Source organism: Ischnura elegans, chromosome X (assembly GCF_921293095.1).
Source record: "Ischnura elegans chromosome X, ioIscEleg1.1, whole genome shotgun sequence".
NCBI lineage: Eukaryota > Metazoa > Arthropoda > Insecta > Odonata > Coenagrionidae > Ischnura > Ischnura elegans.
In genome coordinates this window covers 63,981,914-64,002,322 of record NC_060259.1, presented here as the reverse complement: position 1 = coordinate 64,002,322, position 20,409 = coordinate 63,981,914, and the positions used below count along the sequence as shown (strand labels likewise).

Here is a 20,409-nt window from a genome sequence, read left to right as displayed (position 1 = left end):
GTAAGATAACCTTTCTGTTCATCCCTTGAATATCTTTGGTCTCCGAAGAAAAAAATAATGCCATGAAGACCATTAGCGTGACTCTATATCACAAGGGAAAAAATACAATGATTTGCAACGCTGACAATTTGCTTCAATACATGGGTCACTCGTCATGGGAAATGCAAGAAATATCTAGTTGACGAAACAAAACAAAAGGTTATTTCCAGTTGAATTCACTGACTAAGTAAACGGCTAGTAATTTACGTCCTAAAAATGATCACCACAGCTTATTTCAAGACCCGATCGTACCATTCTTCAATTATATTTAAGTTTTGGAAAATATCATTTGTTTTAGGAGTATATTCATGAATTCGGTTTCTCAAGTCTTCAAAGAGCGGAACGCATTTTATCACCAATTTTATTACCATCGATTGCTTCATAAATGCCATCCAAGGTTGCTTATTTGTCAGCAAGTTTTGAACAGATATCGAACACATTTATCTTAAATCTATAATAAAACCACAGAATTTAAAAAATTAAAATAAGTTCCTAAATGATTACTCTATAGCTTTCTATCTATCTCTATCACTTTTTTAATTTTCCAATCTCATCATTTCTCCTTCACTGAGATACTCACATTTCTCACCATACTCTGTGGCGGACCGCGTGTGTAGATACAAAGCATAGACGGTTAGCACGTGGTTCCATCCCAAATCTTTCTCGACCGACTGCTCGATCCAATAACCGTCTGTCCACATCCGGCAATGGCAAACGGCTTCCCCCAATACAACTTCCCCAGAGGAGTAAAACCCCCTTCGAAAGCAGCCAAACCTTTTTGTCGTCAGGCCAACAAACGCCAACGATTTTTTTCACCGCTGGCCAATGCACAAGTTTTCCTTTATCGATCAACGTATTACATATATGAGCTCCAGTAAATTGGCATGCACGCATATGCTTCGAGAGGTACCAAGGAAACATAACAACTTAATATTTATACATAATGGAGAACACTTCAGTTATTATTGTAAATATTGACTCAATTGTAGAGGAAAAGGCAGCAACATAAAAAATGCAAAGAGGCGGTACATGTCACGGCAGCATAATAATAACAGTAGGGACACAAAGGATTTTAAATTGTTGTTTAAAAGAACAGATAGTGTGTGCTGTGATTGCTCTTTGATTTGATTTCAGAACCACGTCATCAATTGCGAGGTGCTTCATTCCAAGGGCAAACTTTGTATCATCATTACCAATTAATGCACTCTCGCGTTATGTAGTACAAGTGTGAATGTACAATGTCTTTCACGCCCCCCTTCTTGTGTGGGCGTTTTCCTGCAGTGGGTTTTTTCTCTGATGTATACTACTCTCTTATCCTCATGTTTTGCCCACAATCAGAAATCTTTTTCCTGACACAAATTTCCACACATACTTGTTTATCTTGTTTGACATTTCACCAATAGTGTATATTTCATATTTTTTGTATTGTAAACTTTTATTTACCGGTTTTAAATGACTGCATTGACGCTATCGAGGGGTTAAGTGGAAGGGGGAACTTATTAGTCTCAACCTCACCCGAATAAAGACATCTTACCGTATTTCTCCGAATATAGCCCCCCTCTGAATGTAGCCCCCCCTGATTTTGAGGCTTCAGTTTCGAGAAAAGTTAAAAAAAATGCGCTTGAATATAGTCCACCCCTTTACTTTTACCACGAGCATTTTTGAAAAAAAAGGGGGGACTATATTCAGACATATACGGTATTATTATTATTTCACCAATTACGATTTCTATGTTCAGCTCGGAGTTAGGCCCAAAACACTACATTTAATGCATCAACTCTGTCTTCGTCTTCCGCATCCCTTGCATTGTAAATTAGTTTCCCACGCTTTCGAAGCAAGGTCGCTAGATACGATGACGCCCCGAATTTTATATCTTCCACCGTCTCCCACTTACTCCAGTTTACCCACGTCATGCTAGCCAGCCGCCATGTGTCTTTGATCTCGCTGAGGACGCCAGTCGATTGATCGTGGAAGCCAATCTGCGAGTCGATCGCTTGCACTTTTTTTGCCTCACGGGCAAGATCTAATTAGTCCAACACCTATCCTTAACATTCCTGTTCCACGCGCAAACCGAGATGCTTTCGCTATTCATTCATTCTCGTTGCTCGGTACAAGCGTTGCGTACGTCCTCGTCACTTTCCCGATCGCATGCAAGTCAGGAGTGGACATCCTCAGATGCCTGAGGAATGTGCCACTGCGAACGATTTCCACAGCCGAACGGCAAAAAATACTACTTTCTACTCTCTGTAAAAAATTTTAAATTGCTGCGATATTTAATTACCCTCTGAAATGATTTGAGAAAGAGGAAAGAAAATTTCGTTTTCATACAATCTTCATGTTAATTATTTTGTTTCCAGCCTAATTTTATGAGCCAACACAGCAATAGAATAGATTTTGGAAGATTAATTAATAAAAATACATCCTGATGTTTTCACGTCTCATATTTTTTATACTCGACAAATATTTGATAGAGAGGAAAACATTATGCTTTCATGCCATCTTTGTGTCATTTGATCTGGTTCCAGCCTAATTTCATTGGCAAAAAGAACAATAGACACCATTATGTAAAATAAATTTTTTTAAATACACTGTATGATGCATTCATGTCTCATAAATCACTAAACTCCCACATAAAGGGCGGAAAGAAAAATAAATATTGATCGAAAAATTATCAGAATATATAATGAGACAAATTTTATATTTAAATTATTCTTCTGCCATTTCAATATACGATGCAGAATAAACTTACTGAATAACCATTGATTTACATCGAAATGGATTCAAAATAGTAATTCCTGATTAGGAAAGCACTAAAAATTAAACTCCCACATAAAGGGCGGAAAGAAAAATAAATATTGATCGAAAAATTATCAAAATATATAATGAGACAAATTTTATATTTAAATTATTCTTCTGCCATTTCAATATACGATGCAGAATAAACTTACTGAATAACCATTGCTTTACATCGAAATGGATTCAAAATAGTAATTCCTGATTAGGAAAGCACTAAAAATTACATCGAAAATATTGAGCTGAGAGAGAAAGACTCATGATTGATGAAATTACACCGGAAAATACTGTGCTACCTTCATGGGAGCGGTAACGGTCGATCGGGCGGAAACTCCCCGTGGGGTTCGCCGTCTTCGGCCGGCAGAGAAGTCGACCAAATACCATACACCATCATGGACGGGGACCCACTGTCCTTCCATTTGGAGTCCATACATCGAATGCATATGTAACCGAAATATCTGACTGCTATGAAAGACATGTCAAGTAAGCACGGAATAATGACCCAAGATGAGTAGGTTTCCTTCCATTAACTTTGATTGCTCCAGCGATGGCTTTTGCATTTTATCGTAACTGCACAAATATTATTATATATGCACCGAATGATTACTAAACCACAATGAAATATGTTGTGCTACAAGACGCAGATAAGTTCTTAAATGTCTTCGATAAGTGATCTCAGTTTGATTCGAGCCTGGATGTAAATATAGAAAGAAGCCAGTAGGCGAAATAGGCGTTAGTTCATAGCCATGATGAGGATACGCTTCTCGGATATGTGTCTAATGGGCACGAGTCTTCACTATCTAGGCAATGCTTCATATTTTTTCATCCACTAGTATTTCAATAATCCGGGGATGGAGCTTTTTTACTTGGTCTCTCATGAGCGATAAAATAACAGTTATGGAAAAGTTGATTCAAAAATACTGAATGACTGGTAAAAAAGGAGTCGTACTCACATTATCATCTCAATTTTTTTTATTTATGCGTCTGGTGTCTTGACACACAGGTACTACAAGGGGCGGGTATGAGGTCAATGATGTTAAGAGTTAATGGTATTGAATTAGTAATTGCTATTTTGTACCTTCATTCACCATTCAGAGTAAAATATATATAATAAAGAAAAGCTACGCGATTTGACTAAAACTAAAGGCCTGTTTACACGGTGCATTAACACGTACGGGTTAATGTATAAATCTATGAACGCGAGAATGAACGCAAAAATGCACCGTGTAACCATCCAACTTGTACGAATGCATGCACAGAAAATAGAACCTGTTCTAATTTGGTTCATGCATTCGTACATGTTCCGTTCCGGTCCACAAAAATCATTCACGCAAACGCACATTAACTCGTACGTGTCAATGTATCGTGTAAATAGGCCTTAATACGTGCTATCAGAGAGCGTTACTCAGGTTTTACGTGAATTAGGTTGGGAGCCGCCATAGACTCGTATGCTAAGTTTGCAAGGCTTAGTTTGACTGACAAATTAAGAACAGATTCTTTACTAAGTGGCATAATGAACATCATCTTAAAAAACATTATATATGCATGCGCGACGTATGCTATAAAATCATATAGATGCATCCATTTTTCCAAACGGACAGGTACTGGAATACGTTTTCCTCTTGAATAATTAACAACTTTAATAGATTCTTGGTCGAATGCAAGAAGTCAAATTACTCAAAACGAGGGTCTAATTTTTTTTGGCATCCATGCACAACATACTAAGGGGGCGTGGGAGCCTAGTGAGCAGAGCTCTTGGCTGCTATTCGAGGAGTCCCAGGTTCATATCCCGGATAAAGCCTTCGGACACTCCAAAACAAAAATCCTCGAATGCAAGGTGGCGCAGAGAATGGGCCGAATACTCCCCCTACCCTAAATATATGCAATTCACATGCCTAAGGATTATTCAGGGGTGAGCTCGACTCTCACCTTTGTGGAAAATTTGTGGAATATTTTTGTGGAAAATTGCAAATTATCTTTCATTATGAATCAATTCCACTCCATCTCGCTTGATCCCTCGAATTTTATCCGCATGATATAGTGTAATATTCCAATTCTAGATAATAATCCCTGACTGCCTGTCGGGGTGTAAAACCGATGCTTGTAGCTACCTTATTCCGGCTCGCCCAAGCCTTCGCACCCCCCGATGCCTGATTTACGCTCTCACTCGCCGGCGACCGAAATAGGCACTAGGTTGGGCCAACGAAGAGAGAAGGCCTTTCGTAACATTTCCCTCCCCCTGCTCTGCCCCCTCCCCCGGGACTTCACGAGCTAGAAAGCATCCATCTCGCACCTTATGGACCGAGAACACTATAGCCCCGCCAGAATAGAAGCATTTTCCTTTGAGGCATCATAGTTTCGGCTGGCGTCGGCGGCGGGACAAATCTTTCCGCTTTGAAGCGATAATAATTTCTTCATTGCGAGGCGTCGAGGATTTATCGTATTGCTCCCGGGTCACCTGGTCTGTCCCCATTCTATTTTCCGGACCGTTTCCACCTCTACGAGATCCCCCGGATTAAAATGAACCCGATGTGAACACTGTGTCCTGGCCGGGTTGGTTATTTAAAAGACGAGCGTCAACCAATTATCATGGTGACACACAATCTCACAGCTACCAAGCTGTAACTAGCATTATTTATTCATTTGGGCTCTAGCAAACGGAACTAGCTCCATTCACATGCTAAAATGAAAGGAGAAATTGATTGTTGCATTCTCATTCACTCTACGCATTGTTGCATAATCTATTCACTCAGTGTTCACAATATTCATGAATTTTGAGCGGTATTTTGTATTATATTTTATTGATCTGTTGTTTACGTAAATGTATTAATTTGACTGTTCATTTATCAATGTCTAAAGGACCAATGACTCCATGGAAATGAATGTCTAATATTTTATATACTGTACTTCTTCGTCCCATATTTTTAAAGTCTCAAGTTCAATACGCTTCGATCACCACAGAAATAAGTAAGCTTAAGGGAATTAACCCCATTTTTCTTCGAGAGTGTCCGTTAAGCGGATGAACGATACACGCCCTTCCAACTAAGTGTGATCCTGTTTTGAATATCCATATACACACAGACTGGCGATTGGATGATTTCCCGACGAATAGATGATTTTTTTCTCGGATTTTCAACTAGGTGATTTGATCCATGATTCGAAGCCATGATAGAAAATTATATCCGTAGATGTGTAGTTATTTCGAGGAAGAGACCGACAGCTAAGGCCATTGGCGACCTGGTATAGGGTAGGGATGTGGAGAGAAACCAGGCGACGACATGAGCCTGCCCTCAACCAAATGGTACCAAGAAGACCACGGCGTAATGTACCATTCGATGGATGTAACAAACGTACTAGTGGACGGAAACGAACGTACCAATGGACTGTTGTACTCACTGCCTTCCGCAAAGCACTCTGTAAGAATCAGGTGGTCTCCCTATAATGCCACAGCCACCGCTGTGGCCACCACACTAACCCAATTCCCTCCCCAGAACCATACCAACTTTTTCAGGTTTTAAAAAGTTCCTATATAACAGGGAAAATATACACAACGCAAGGAGGGTAGTTTTACATACCCTTCATTTGAGCCGAAAATGCAATTCATTGATAGATTTTGGTAAATGAAAGGAGAAGATACATTAGTTGAGACAGCAAAATCTTCTCATTCAGTCACTTTCTCATGAGTAAACGATTAAAAGAAACAAAGAGTTTTAACTCACTTTTCATGAGTTGCTGACGTCATTAGATTTCAGATTCATAAACTCCTTTAGGGAGAACCGCTCAAGGAGGGAAAGAATCGCTCGCGAGTGTGTAATCACAACGACCATGTTATGGCGATACGCGAATCCGAGGAGTAGGGGAGAAGCGGTGAGCCGCTGGGCATGAGTTCGAAACGTCATCAACTTGTTTGAAAAAGGGTTAAGGCCATCGATTTTGAAAACGAATAAGTACACGTATTCTTATTTTTCACACTCTGTCACAATCGAAAATAAAACATTTTTGAAAGAATTCATCCGGACCTCGAAACATCAGTTATCATTAAGCAACACGGCTGAACGCCCACGAAAAGTTCATTTAACGTTAGGTACTTCTGTAGCAATACTTACACTGCATTTTATTAACCACAGTAAAATTTACCAAACAGTATTTTGAAAAGTAAAAAAAAAAATCTAGCATATTTTTTGTGCCCCCGATTTTACTTCATTCCCGGCAATCCTTGAATTTCCTTGCATAAATTCATTTTAGTTGGTATTGATTAGTTTGTGGTAGCATTTGCGGTGTATGCCCACATCGAAATAAAATATTATCTCTATTAGCCAATAATAGCAATAAATATAAAACTGCAACATTTAATGTTGAAAGTTTTTGATGAAGCTGATATTTATTGAACACATCGAGGCCTCAGGAAACGAATCGGAGATTTAAAAAAATAAAAGCAGCAGGAATTGAGTTCCTTGAGTAGCTCATATAACAATGATTTATATCACTATGTCCTACGATAGACTTATTCCATTTCATAACAGTTCCCGATGGGACGAGGAAGATTAATCGGGTTACGTTGGAGTGCTTAACAAAGGGAAGAGTTGGGGGAGCCTTGATAAGTTGCGCTTCAAGGCCACTCAGCGAGATGAAGACAGATGTAAATAAAATGAGAATTCCTCAAATGGCACACCACGGGTTAAGCTTAAGCCGAGCCAACGTATTTGTACGCTGATCGGGCAGGAAAGATGTAAATCTGAGACTGAGAGTGACATCTGTGGAAGCCAATTGAGTGCTCTACACTTTGAGCGGTGCTTAATCATTCATGAACTCGGGAAGGGTTTTCTCATTCTGTTGCCGTTGAGGAATCCTAAGGTTAGCCGCCAAGAAGCTGATTACGTCTGCAATTTTGTTCAGCCGTCCGTATGTGAAAGGATGGATACCTTTCCTTTGACCATTCGTCCAGAATGAACAAAAAGGATTGCTTTGAATATTGATGCAAGGAATTCCCCTGAAATCTTCCTCCAATACATTCTCTCAACTTCTCAAAGGAATTGGTTTTATTTAAACAGACATTTGCCTCTTTTTAAAACAAATTAGGGGAATTGGAATGACACGATGACTAATGAGTTGCCTTCCAACCGCATGGGTCCAGGTTTAGGTTCCGACGCCGGAGGAGATTTTCAGTGGCTGCCCGATCCCTGCTTAGTATTGTGTATAGAGCTCTATAAGTACAGCAGGTTGTTAGTCACACGGGACGTTAAGCCGAGGCTTACTTGTTACCTTGTGACCAGAGTAGACTAATGCCGACACCACTTTCTTACATGGCACAAGTGATCTACGCTGTCAGTCGACTCCGCAAAAAATATGAAAAAATTGTATCGATAAATAACTAGACCATCACGTTTGAAACGCAGAACTTGTTCGTTTTATGAGCCTACCTATTACCAGTTCACCCTAATCAGTCATTTGGAGGGTATTTACATGTGGCAAGGTCATTTGGAGTGGATTCCAAGGGCAAGTTGCAGCTCTAAAGACAATCTGTTCCTATCATTATCATATTCCACACATTGCGTCTATTTTAACAATTTCACTATTGGCGATGGCGGATGCCGAGCACTAACTGACAATATCGTTGACAAAATTTGGGACAAGAATGAGGGTAACAGGTCCTTTTTAATCCTCGGCAGCATTATCAGTATGCTACCTGAACTACAGCCACCATGGAACGAAAATCACTTTGATATTACACTAAGGGAGATTATATTCAGCTCAGTAAAACATAATTCATCAGGAGCCTCATTATTGAAAGATGATTACGCGGATGCAAGGAGATGGAAAGAAATAGCGCAAAATCAATGGCATCTTGCTTGCTGATCAATGTTTAAACTATCCATTCCAAGTAGTTTTTGCCGTGCTTTTTAGAATTTAGCGCCTCGTCCAAACAAGATTTCCAAGTGAATCAGTTGGGATACGAAAAATTACCAGAGAACTTATCCATATCCAAGGTAGAAGATAAGTGTCGATTGAACTAAGCTAATTTCTTCTTTTTAGGGTACATTGAGAAGGGCCAAAAGGACCAAGATACTTTGCTGGAGGAATGAAATTATGAAACCTAACAAGACTTTATTTTACTAGTTCAAAAATGTAATACTGGTAAAGGACTATGTTACGGAATGAGTTTTGATAGCACACCATGAATAGCTAAGTCACTTCGGCTGAGCTTATGCTATCTTGCTATAGTTAATTCCATTATTCACCTTGATCTGATGTGAGTTGAGCTCTGAAACTTTGCATATCGCAGTGGAACCTAAGAATATTTCCTAAGATTTTTTTCAACGTTTCCACATCACTTGTTCTCCATAGGGGAAATCTGGCTTCCGATTTATAGTGTATATGTAAGGATTCATATAACGATGCATATTCTTTTCGATTTTTTCTAGTTATATACGCCAGAGGGAATTTAACATTCCTATGAGAATTACACGATAGACTGTTCAGTTTAGCATGTTGACACACGCAGTAACTTTTAAATGCGTAGCGTTCTAAGTGCGTTGAAATTATAAATGATTCGATACGAAAATAAGGAAAAGGACAGCTTCACTCACCTGTAGCTCGTCTTTGCATCGCCTCTCCTCCTCCAGCGACATACGCTTCTCGTGCTTCTTGAAGTACTTGCGCTTAGCTGCCTGCAGGTTGAACCATGTGTACGAAAAGGACTTCACGTACGGCAGGAGCGCCTCTATGAACGGATGGAATTCATCCTAAAAAAGATAAAAATCGGTGTTACAGGATACAGCGAAATAAAAAGGAATAGTTATTGGGGATGGTATCCTACAGGGAAAGAAAATATTCAGAACAAAGCAGTGACAAAAAACGTTACAACTATGAAGCGAAAAAAAAGGAGCTCAACAGCAAAGAAGACAAAATCAAAGACGCAGCCTTCGAAAAGCAATATATGGTTCATATAATCAATAAATGCAATAATATACACCAGTAATGAAGAATAATAATTGCCCCATAGAAATAATACAAGTTACATAACGCAACCAAATCGTAAATATATACTCATACAATACGGGATGTGATAAAAAAAGGAAAAGTAATCGTATCTCACGAAAGAGTATTGAGAATGCATTTTAAAATATCGAAGAACGCAATTGGATATTTATTGGTACAAAAATTAAATAAATAATCAGGTATATCGGTAATTAACCACAATATGATAAATAGAGGACAATCGTATTTCCACTGCGTTACCATTTAATTGTAAGTAGGTACAATTTCATATAGTGGCTCAGAGTTATATAGCGGTTGAATCAAAGCGAAGCATTTCAAAGTCCGCAATAAAAAATATTACACCCCCCTTCACGGAGGGCTGAGCGAGATGGCAGAAAATAGATTCCAGGAATAAATACACCCTCCACAGTCACTCGCTATCGTTCAAGAAGTCCAGTCCGCGTGGACACACAGCTAGTGATTTTATTATACATTAGAGTCACAAATCTTCAATGCAGTTTCGCAAATGGGCATTAAATTCCATAACAGGTACAGGTAGCTATTTTCAAGCAGCGTTGGAATCAAAATGGTGGGATTCCATGGAGGTTTCAACGGGAGAAGGAATTATTTGATAAGATTATGATCAATGTCTGGAAATCTGCTCTAGTGCCCACCTCTACTCTCACCAAGAATAGCTTTGGTTTCACGTTTAATTTTAAAAAATATCCACTCAAGCTATATTTCAATGAGTGAAGAAAAATACTTGAAAGATACTCGGCCAAATCTATTTTTTTAACGCAAGAGTAATTCCGTTTTAAATCACGATTTGACTATTTTTCTATTCACACCCTCATTCTTATTTAACCCATTTACCATATAACATGCTAAAAATTCATCTGCTAAATAGAAATATAAGAATTGAGCTAATAGTGGATGCAACTTTTCATCCGCTGGGATTAGTTTCTTATTGATTCCGCACGTTCAATATGGAGAAGGTAAATTAATTAGTGTTTCTTTACGTGGTGCATTACGGAGAACCGTGGACCTTACGCATCACGAAGTGGATATACATTTAGTCAACGGAAAACTTCAGTCTTTCACGAAATCAATTAAACTCCACTCAAGAAACCGTCCAGCTGCGCGATATAAATATTTGGAAACGTTTATTTGTCAAGCTTCTGTTGCTGATTGTACATTGCATAGTACGAGTTTTACTTCAACAATAACCAATGGAAAGACACAAAATTTTACTTCAATTCCAGCGGAGATCTTACCAATAAACACCTAAAATTGAAGGAAAATATTTCCCAAAGAAATAAAAATAAGAGTGCATTCAAAATAAAGTTATCCCTACAATACTAAGCATGAGTCCAGCTCGTAACCGTTCTTCAATGTGCAACTAGTTGAAAGGATGGAGCTCCAAAAAGGCAGAGAAACTCCGCGCGAAGAGCCAAAATCGGCCTCAGAACGCGATTGGAACCCGTTCCAGACCGCAACAATTCCAAAGGGCCACCACGCCGCCGTGTTTGTTTAGCCCCTTGGAGGAGATTTCAAGTCAACAGATTTCCTTCTACCAATAAGGAGATGAGGGGTGACTCACGGCGCCAACATTTGTTGTGATCCTGCCATTTGGCAACCCTGAAGTCCGCGGTGCCAGCCTTTAAAGCCCTTGACCCTCCCCGTAGTACTACGGAACAGGCATCCGTTCCCACTGCCCGTATCAATGGGTGCCACCCCACCCACGTGGCTCGAGGCTGCCACGAGGGCGGGGCCAACATGGCGGATGGCGCGCGCAGCCAGAGTTTGGTGGCGGGCCCACGTGGATCAGTCTTCCTGCCAAAGGGTTCTCCCCTGACGATGATCACCAATGGCTCTTTCCCCATAGAGAAACCGGGGTTCGGTTTCATGCCTCTAAGCTCTCTTGTCCCTGTCTATATCCAAACAGAATTTCCGCTCAGATCATCAATTTTTATCGCTTTTTTATCCTTTCAAAAAGTTACGAGCATTAAATCCATAGCTAGAACGGCTGGTTCCGGCAATATGCTAGGAACGGAGGCCCTGAGTAAAATTATGGGTGAGAAAAGGGTACTGAGCGAAATAATTTGAAATATTACCCAGAACCGGAAGCTCTGAAACACGAAGATTCTGCAGGAAACATTAAAGCAAGTACCTATCGTCCTAGCACATGCGGTGATGTTATTTTTCTGTACATAGAAACACTCAAACGCACCCAAAGACGATTTGACAAATAATTGAAGAAAAACTCACAGATTTTTGAAATGCATCCCCTGACCGTCATGATTTCAAGCAAAAAATACGAATCTTAAATTATATATTAAAGCTCAAGGACCTCTTCCCTATGCTTATTTATGCTCAAAATATAAGTCTAATCACAAATGTGGCAATAGATACTCGCTGTATTCTGCATTTAGGCATTAACTCATTCAATCAATAAAGTTATTTCATCCACTCTGCTTCCATTCAGCATAGCTCAACATATTCAGTATGATCTTACCTCTTAAGACCTGAAATGGTATTTTCGGCAGAAGAAGTGCGTTTGCCTCATTTTTCTACAGAATTAAAACTGAAATATATTTATCCGCTAAAAAAAATTGTTAAATCTCGCAGAATGTATAGCATGGTATACAAGCGGCGCTCAGCACTTGAAGGCACTCTTAGATCGGGAAATGATAAAAAACCAGATGTATAAGGCACGATATTCTGGGACTGAAGAGGCTAAGATAATGACAAATATGGTTTTGAGGAATGAGTTGAAAACAGATCATAAAATGTGAGGAGAGGGCTGAACCATTGTACGTTCACAGAAACCATTGGAAAGCCCCAGCGCTGGCTCAAAAGGCTGAACAGATGGCCGGACGCATTGGCGGAGAAGTGTGCGTCAACGAACGTCCTTCCGTCTGCCGAGGACGGTGTGAGGATGAGGCGAAGAACTGGCCGGCGCTCGTGGAATTTCAGGGAACGAGGGGGGTGATTAGAAGGGGGAGAGGCGAGAGAGCCAAGGCGGCCGTGTCATCAACCCCCGCCCGAGGGTGCGAAGAAGACCACCGCACACTCCAAGACACGGGCGATATCAGACATTCGCTCCGTTTCATCCAATCCACTTGCATTGGGCAGACTCGAAAGCAAGTGGGCCTTGGTTAAGATGGGTTAAAGTCCTTGCCTGCCACACGAGAGGTCGTGGGTTCGGGTACCGCCTAGGTAGGTTGCCCTTATCCTGGACATAGATGTTTGTGTATGTTTAAGTGTTAAGTTATAAACCCCGATATAAAATGCTAATTTTTAAAATACAGAAATACGTTTAGCTTGCTAATCTGTGATATGAGGTTAAAAAAGTTAACGTTCAAACACAAAAAATCCAAGATCCTATTGATCTTCGTGGAGAAAATCATTGAAAAATTTGGCAAGACAAAAATTTAGAACTACATTAGTAACAAACTGTTTTCGGTGACACAGGAATAGAAAAAAGTTTTTGGTTTGGCAAAATTCAGCATTATTTTACAATACAGCATCCAATCAGAAGCGAGGTGTCCTCGTTGGTAGACCGCTTGGCTAATTGTCGATGGGCCACGAGGGAAGCAAGCGGAAACACCCATGCATAAACCCTTGAAGTGACCATGGGAAAGACATTGCTCCTTCCCATCCTGAGTAACAATGTCACACATCTGTAGCTTTGTCATGATCTATTCAAACCAACATTTGGGTTAAATTACCAGGGGAGGGATCGCACTCAAGCATCACAACGCTACCCCCTTACGGCCAGAGCTTCTCATATATATTCAATCCTGTAAACTTCAAGAAGAAGGCAAAGATAGGTAGAGCAATTTAATTTTTTCTTGAAGATACCATTTTAAATGACGATGCTGGAACGCTCTGTAAGCATGGTCATTGATTAAAGTAGGTATATTTTTGGCGAAATTTCATTGCTTTACCTATTCTATGGAGCCAGCTATTATTTCCGTCATGAGGGGGCCGATGCTATTCATTTAAACATCATGAAAATGAAGCCCACCAGAAAAAAACGGGTGTCACTTAGCCGGCGAAGTTATAAAGTTGATATTTTAGCACAACGAGTCAAAGGCTTTTCGGCTCGTCGCTAGTAAATGATGACATGAACACCAAAATAGGTAGAGGCTGATATAAATCCTGTACAACCATTTCAGGAGCTAACTATTCTGTATGAAAATCAGCATTCCGACCAGTCGATCTCCTTCCCGCTAAGTGTCGTGTGCTCGTCATTTTTTTCACAGGTTTCCCACCGGGTCAGGTACTATTTCTGCAAACGATTCGGTAAAATACTTTTTCATCGTCAATCCGGTTAATCATCATTTTCATTGAAACTTCGACAGAAATGGAGTGCCTTACCCGGTGGGAAGCCCGAAAGACATTCACAGAAAACCTGATATTATTAAGCATCAGTGCGCCATCTGGCTCCACATTTTCAAAATATTAGCAAAAAGATCACATTCGTACATTTCACTAAGGGAAAAAAGCTGAGTGACTCGAATTTAGAGTATATACTAAATTGGGAATAGACGAAGGGATGTGGTAATCTCTGCACCAGTACATATCTTAATTTAACCAATGATTACAGGGCGGGGACACAAATTTTAATCCTTCGATAGACTTAAAGAAGAGTGGATTAAATTCTTGGCCACGTTGCCCCAGAGTAGCATTGAAACACGAATGAAAATCCTCTGAAACCAACGGAATTGTAGCGGGCCCACGGGACTCGATTCCATTATGAGACCCATCAAATACAACCAATCCTAACCCACAGCAAGAGGAGATACGCTGTCTGGGACAAGCACAGCCACGAAGCGACAACTACGCATTTGAAAACGGAAATAAAAGGGAGCATGTCATGTTTATTTTTAGACCGAGAGAAACTACAATGAGGAGAGAACACGTCCGATGGGGTCCAATCTTCTTGCCGGGAGGAAGCAAGCCTAGGAACCACCCCCGCACACTCCAACAGGGGTATAAAAAGAATGATGTTTCCCCAGCGCGATGGCCAACTTAGCCTTGGTGGATTAGAAGCCATCCCATCGCTTTCAAACGGAGTGAGGGGAAACGTAAGCTGGACCGCGGCATGATTTGGGGAGGGAGGAGGGGGAGCAAAGAATTTCTTTTAGGAAAGTGGTGGGGGGGGGGGCATTTCGGGCGGACGCAAAAGATACATAAAACAGACGAGATGCGCCAAAAATTCCTCATCGGGAGAAGAAGGCCACTGCGACAAATAAAGTTTTGCTCCGCTGCGATCGGGCCATGAGATAATGTCCGCAGGCTGCATGTATCTCGGGAGGGATGGCGGGGTAACGCAAGCTGGCCCATTCACGGCTTCGATTCGGACTTGTACGCAGGATGTGAGGCGATGACAGGTCCCTCTAAGTGGCCGAAAGGAAGTGACAAGTGAGGGCGGTTTGCGAACTGGTTCATGACGAGCACGGGAGGGCAACTTTACGATTTGATCCAGTTGTGTGACGATGCGTTAAATTTGGCGTATTCGTCTCGAGTAAAATGCTTGAAAATGTAGAAACTAGTTGTAGTTCAATAAAAACTTATGAAATACGAGGCATTTTATTGAGGGATAATTTTAGCTAGTTTATCGATTGATTTTAAATTTACGGATCAAAATCTTATTTCATGCGCTAGACATCGATAGATATTGTTTTCACCATAGGCCAAGGTCTTGAACTAGCTGAGCTATCATGGCAAAAATAAAAGGAACTTATGATCAAAACCTGATTTCATGCGCTAGATATCGATAGATATTGCTTTCATCATAGGCCAATGCCTTGAACTAGCTGAGCTCTCATGGCAAAAATAAAAGGAACTTATGATCGATGATCGGAGTATTTTCCTTGAAAATAAAAAAAAAATGCCGGATTTCGATAAAAATTGTGAACGTTTACGGATATAAAACTTGCCAAGCTAATCATATGTCAAGAGATTAGTGTAGAATAACCTTGATAAGTACAGATATTTTAGTTTGAAATTCATTTTTATCATGATAGAGGAAAAATAAGAGCTGAAAGATGACTAAAATTAGGTTTACGACTCATGGCAGAGTAATTTTAGATCTAAGCGAAATAAATACGAAAACCAAGAAAAATATTTACCATATTTGTAGAATAAAGTTGCCAGAGAGTATCACGCTGAAAATTTGATAATCGGGTAGCTATGGTCCTTTACAAACTGCGGCATACACAGTTTAAGACACAATGAGCTTTTTAATGAAGAAAACTAACTTTTTAATGCAGTAATTGACGTTATAATTGCCTCAATACTAAGAAGTCACAACTCAAGGCCAGCACACACATTCATTATTGGAAAGTTTTCAAAACAATGGACGCCTAAGGATTATTCACGCCCTTAGCCAGAAAGGCCCACGAAAATATATAATTCTTTAGTGTTTTCCCAGTTTTAGCTGACAGGACCTTATAAATCATTGGGAAACTAGAGCAAATTTCGAGAAAATTTATGGAAATGGAATTCACTGAAGAAAACATCACTTCTTCTTAATAAACTGCGAAAAAGTTCATATACTTCAGAACTAAATGAAAAGAAGTTATAACACATTTTATGAAAAAAACTCTTCCCACCAAAAAAAGCCAAAACATATTCCCACGCTATGCATACTGCGAGGATGATATTGATGGATATAAAACGGGTCACGGGGAAAAACAGTAGACCTGAAGATATTCGAGTCTTCACGTACATTTTTAGAACGCAGCGGCGTAAACTGGCTAGGATCTCATTCACTCTTGAACGAAAAACGAAGCGCCAGAAGTGCGACGCAATCTACCTTTCCGGCGCGCGTTGCGTGGGAAGGTTCTGCCAAATATCACGACGGGAGCTTCCCACCGTGACGAAGCATTCTCCACAGCAGACTAAGCGGCCGCCCACCGAATCAACCTCATCAGTACCCCAACTTTCGAAGCGCTGGCACCCCCTCCGTCCTCAGCCTTTCATTCAGGAAATGGAACCGGAATGCAGTCGACAAGATAGTGGATAGTGATTAGGAATATTACCACAGATGATTCTACAGTCGGACCCTACATGTGCTGCCATCCACCGCGAACTTAAATGGGTTTACAAGTAGTACTTTTAATGAATTAATCAGAAACTTGCAAATATAGCAAGCCCGTTGAAAATTTCGCCGTTACGTTGAAGTGAGTGTAGGGGAATGACTAGTCCAGGCAGTGGTTTAATGGAAGTAGTGAAATATTCAATACCGCTTCATGTACTTTGTTGTAAAAGGCTTATGAACGTCGTTATGTCTATTGAATACGTTCTCTGAATTTTATAATAAATATTAGAAGTCCAGCAACCAATTTATCATCATCAAAATATTGGAACTGGCCAGGTTAAAATGTTCCTCAGTTTTAAAATTATACACATTTTCCAGCATACAATTACCGCTCGCAAAGTGATTTAACATTACATTTTTCCAAAACTGAAGCGTGGTTGACTGTGAAATCTTGTAAACAAAATCAACATCCTATTTTATTAAGTTTGATGCAAAATTCAAATTAGACCATAAATTTCCTTCCAGCTCTTCAAGTACCAAAGCCATATTCAAAAAATAAAAATAAAAAATAGGGAAACAAAATTTCTGAGCATGAATGTCGTAAATGCTATCATACACAAAAAGATAATATCATAAATCATTATATCATTGTTATTATCGATATTTACGACCAATTCCTACATCTCTTAAGACCGAACTAATTCCCTACATAGCTGGGAGGGAGAATTCATCCCTCGCGGGGGTGGGCATCTTTACGAGGATCTGGCAACTGGGGAAGGGGCAGTAAAAACCTCGGGCGGGGGGGGGGGGAAGAGGGGGTATGTGGGCAGTTGGGAGCGACAGGGAGGGATCAGGACATTAAAAGTAGAGAGGGGATGGGGGCACATAAAAACAGAAGGACGAGGAATAAGGTAAATAACAGGGGATGGCGGGAATAACTCCTTGGGAGACGTAAAGAGCTCGAAGCCATCGGAGAGGCAGCTTCAAGTGTGATGGATTTCCTTGAGCGAGAGATGGACGCGGGACGAAAGGGAAAGGGATATGGTCAAGTGCACGAATCCGACAAGGACAATAATTACTCGATGAATAACGACCGACCGCTGGGCGAGGGAATAAAACGAAGTGCTGCGATGGAGTGAAAACATCACATCACTGCGATGAAAGCTTCCGACAACTGGGAGCGGATTGATTTTTTAAAAAAGGTTGCCATGATTGACTCGCGCGACGTGGCGAAAAATGGTGAACGAACTATTGGGATAGGTATTGAAGTCACTTGCAATTTTCACGATTTTAAACTTTTACTCCCGACCTAGGTTCCGATGTTACTACATCATCTTCAGGGTACAAAGTAGTTCAAAATGGTGTGTTGTGGTGAGAAACATAAATTTCATCGTTATCTTCAAGGTAAAAATTGTTAAAATGGTGTGTTGTGTTGATATTTATGTTTATCACCACAACACACCTTTTTGATTCATTTTGTACCGCGAAGATGATGTAAAAACGTCGTCACTTTGGTCGGAGTAAAAGTTTATGATCGTGGAAAATTGCATTTGTTTATTTCAGTACGAAAACTTCCTCTCCATCAAACTTAGTTCCCCTGATTTTATTGAGATAGGCCTTGATGATGGAATCACGCAAAGTCACGCCTACGCGAGAATTGCAATAAGAACTTTGTAAGAAATCTACTGTCTTCGACTCTACCTTGTGGAAGTTCATTTTACCATCAATGAAAAGGAACACTGTTATATACCGCCAATTTATTTTCAGATATCGCTAGTTTTGACGCAGCGGCGTTTATACCTACTTCAAGATGACGCCGCTGCGTCAAAAATAGTTGAAACAGAAAATAAATTGTAGAATGTAACAAAGTTTTTTCTTTTGATTCACGAGTCACAAGCACTATTGAGTTAGACCACGATGAGCAAGGCCATAACCGTAAAAAATCATGAGATCGTGAGACACACCATGAAAGTTTTCTCAAAGGCTAAAGTCGCCTCTAAAGCCCACAAGTCAAAGCTTATTAACAATGATATTCCGTTAACAACGAAGAGTTAACATGAATTGCAAATAAAACCTGGCAAGACCGAGGCAACAAAATGCTAAGGTACCCATAGAATTTCGGGAGCACTATGAGATAAATGGTTACATTCGTACTTTCGCCTAATTAAGGGCTGGAAGTAAAAAATGGGAAATAAAAACAATGATCAGCAGTCTCTAAAATCGTAAAAGTGCTACGATTATAAAATAATACTAATTTCTATTGATCTTCGTTGAGTTAACAATGACCTTTTCCGATTATAAGGTGAGATGAGGATTTTTGTAAAACTTTAAGTTAGTACCTAAGCACAAAAATCAAGAAAATACTGTTGAAACCATAAACTCAATGATATCACAGAGATGATAGAGGATGGGATTACAGAGCTGACTGAGAAGTGGCTTCACTCTCTGGAGAATCAGGTTCAAATGACGATGGTAACGGATAATTTTCAGAGGAACAACAATTCATCCTTCCATTATGTGTGATAGGAGCCCAAGAGGCAGCCACGTAAAGCACGGAAAATCCTGCTTGCGCATATCGTGTTCACTTAGCCATTTCACATTACTAAGACTTTCACCTTCTCAGAGATATAAAGGTACAATCGGCATAAAACCTTAAGTGCCAACTTGACACATCACCTTTTGAAATTCTTGCTAATTCCATTCCCTCCGTGGGTTGTAGTAAGAAAACGTGCACCAGTATTCAAGAAAACTGCACGTGGGGAATAATCACGGCACAGCTTCCTTGAGTACGGAAAATCCTAAACAGTAAACACGAACACGAGAAATAATCGGCCTGGGGGTTCAAGATAGAAATAGTGAAATCCGATGTCAAGTTCAAAGTTAAGTGGTTTTCATTGACTGATTCTGACGATAGTGCTTGTTTAAATGTGTTTGCTTCGGCTAATTTTTTAAAGTAAATGTTATACTCGCGAAAAATTAGACGACGGAGAAGAATTAGGAATTTGAGATTCACCTTGAAGTGTTTTCATTTCTATTTTTTCACCTCTCATTATAATGCTGAAGTTGGAGATTCAAATGTAGTCTCTGTTCTGGTTAACGGCGCAGTTAACATCATGCAACCATGAAGATAACTATTAGGTGCGTTGGGAGGGAAAAATAATGGTACAAGCACCGAAAGCTTCAAATGGGAAATTTTTACCGTGGACCAATAGCGTCAAACACCTTATGAGCCGTGTCACGCGCTTATGCTCCATCCGAAACCATGGGCTGAAATCCACGTCATAAATTTCCTTCTCGGGTGAAAATATAAACTAACAATGAGTGATATTAATGGTTCGGGTAGTCATCGGAACCAACTGTCAAAATGCCAGTACACGCACAGCCCCATTAAGATTGTATCATATTTGACCTCAAATTTTAGGCACAATAAATTGTGCGATTTTGATGAAAATTAGCAGTAGCATCAGAAAAAGTTCTATATTTTATTTTCTGCAAACTCAATTTTACAATATTGAACTTTTGACCCTATAATGTTGATCTGAGAGCAA

At 40.0% G+C, this 20,409-nt stretch overlaps 1 protein-coding gene across 1 annotated transcript in view; it reads right to left on the bottom strand.

Annotated features, from left to right (window-relative positions):
• LOC124171168 overlaps positions 1-20,409 on the bottom strand; it is a 343,759-nt gene that overhangs the window by 260,230 nt on the left and 63,120 nt on the right. Inside the window, exon 4 of the mRNA XM_046550309.1 lies at positions 9,420-9,575. Coding sequence (XP_046406265.1) covers positions 9,420-9,575 — 156 coding nt within the window. The remainder of the gene's footprint in view (positions 1-9,419; positions 9,576-20,409) is intronic.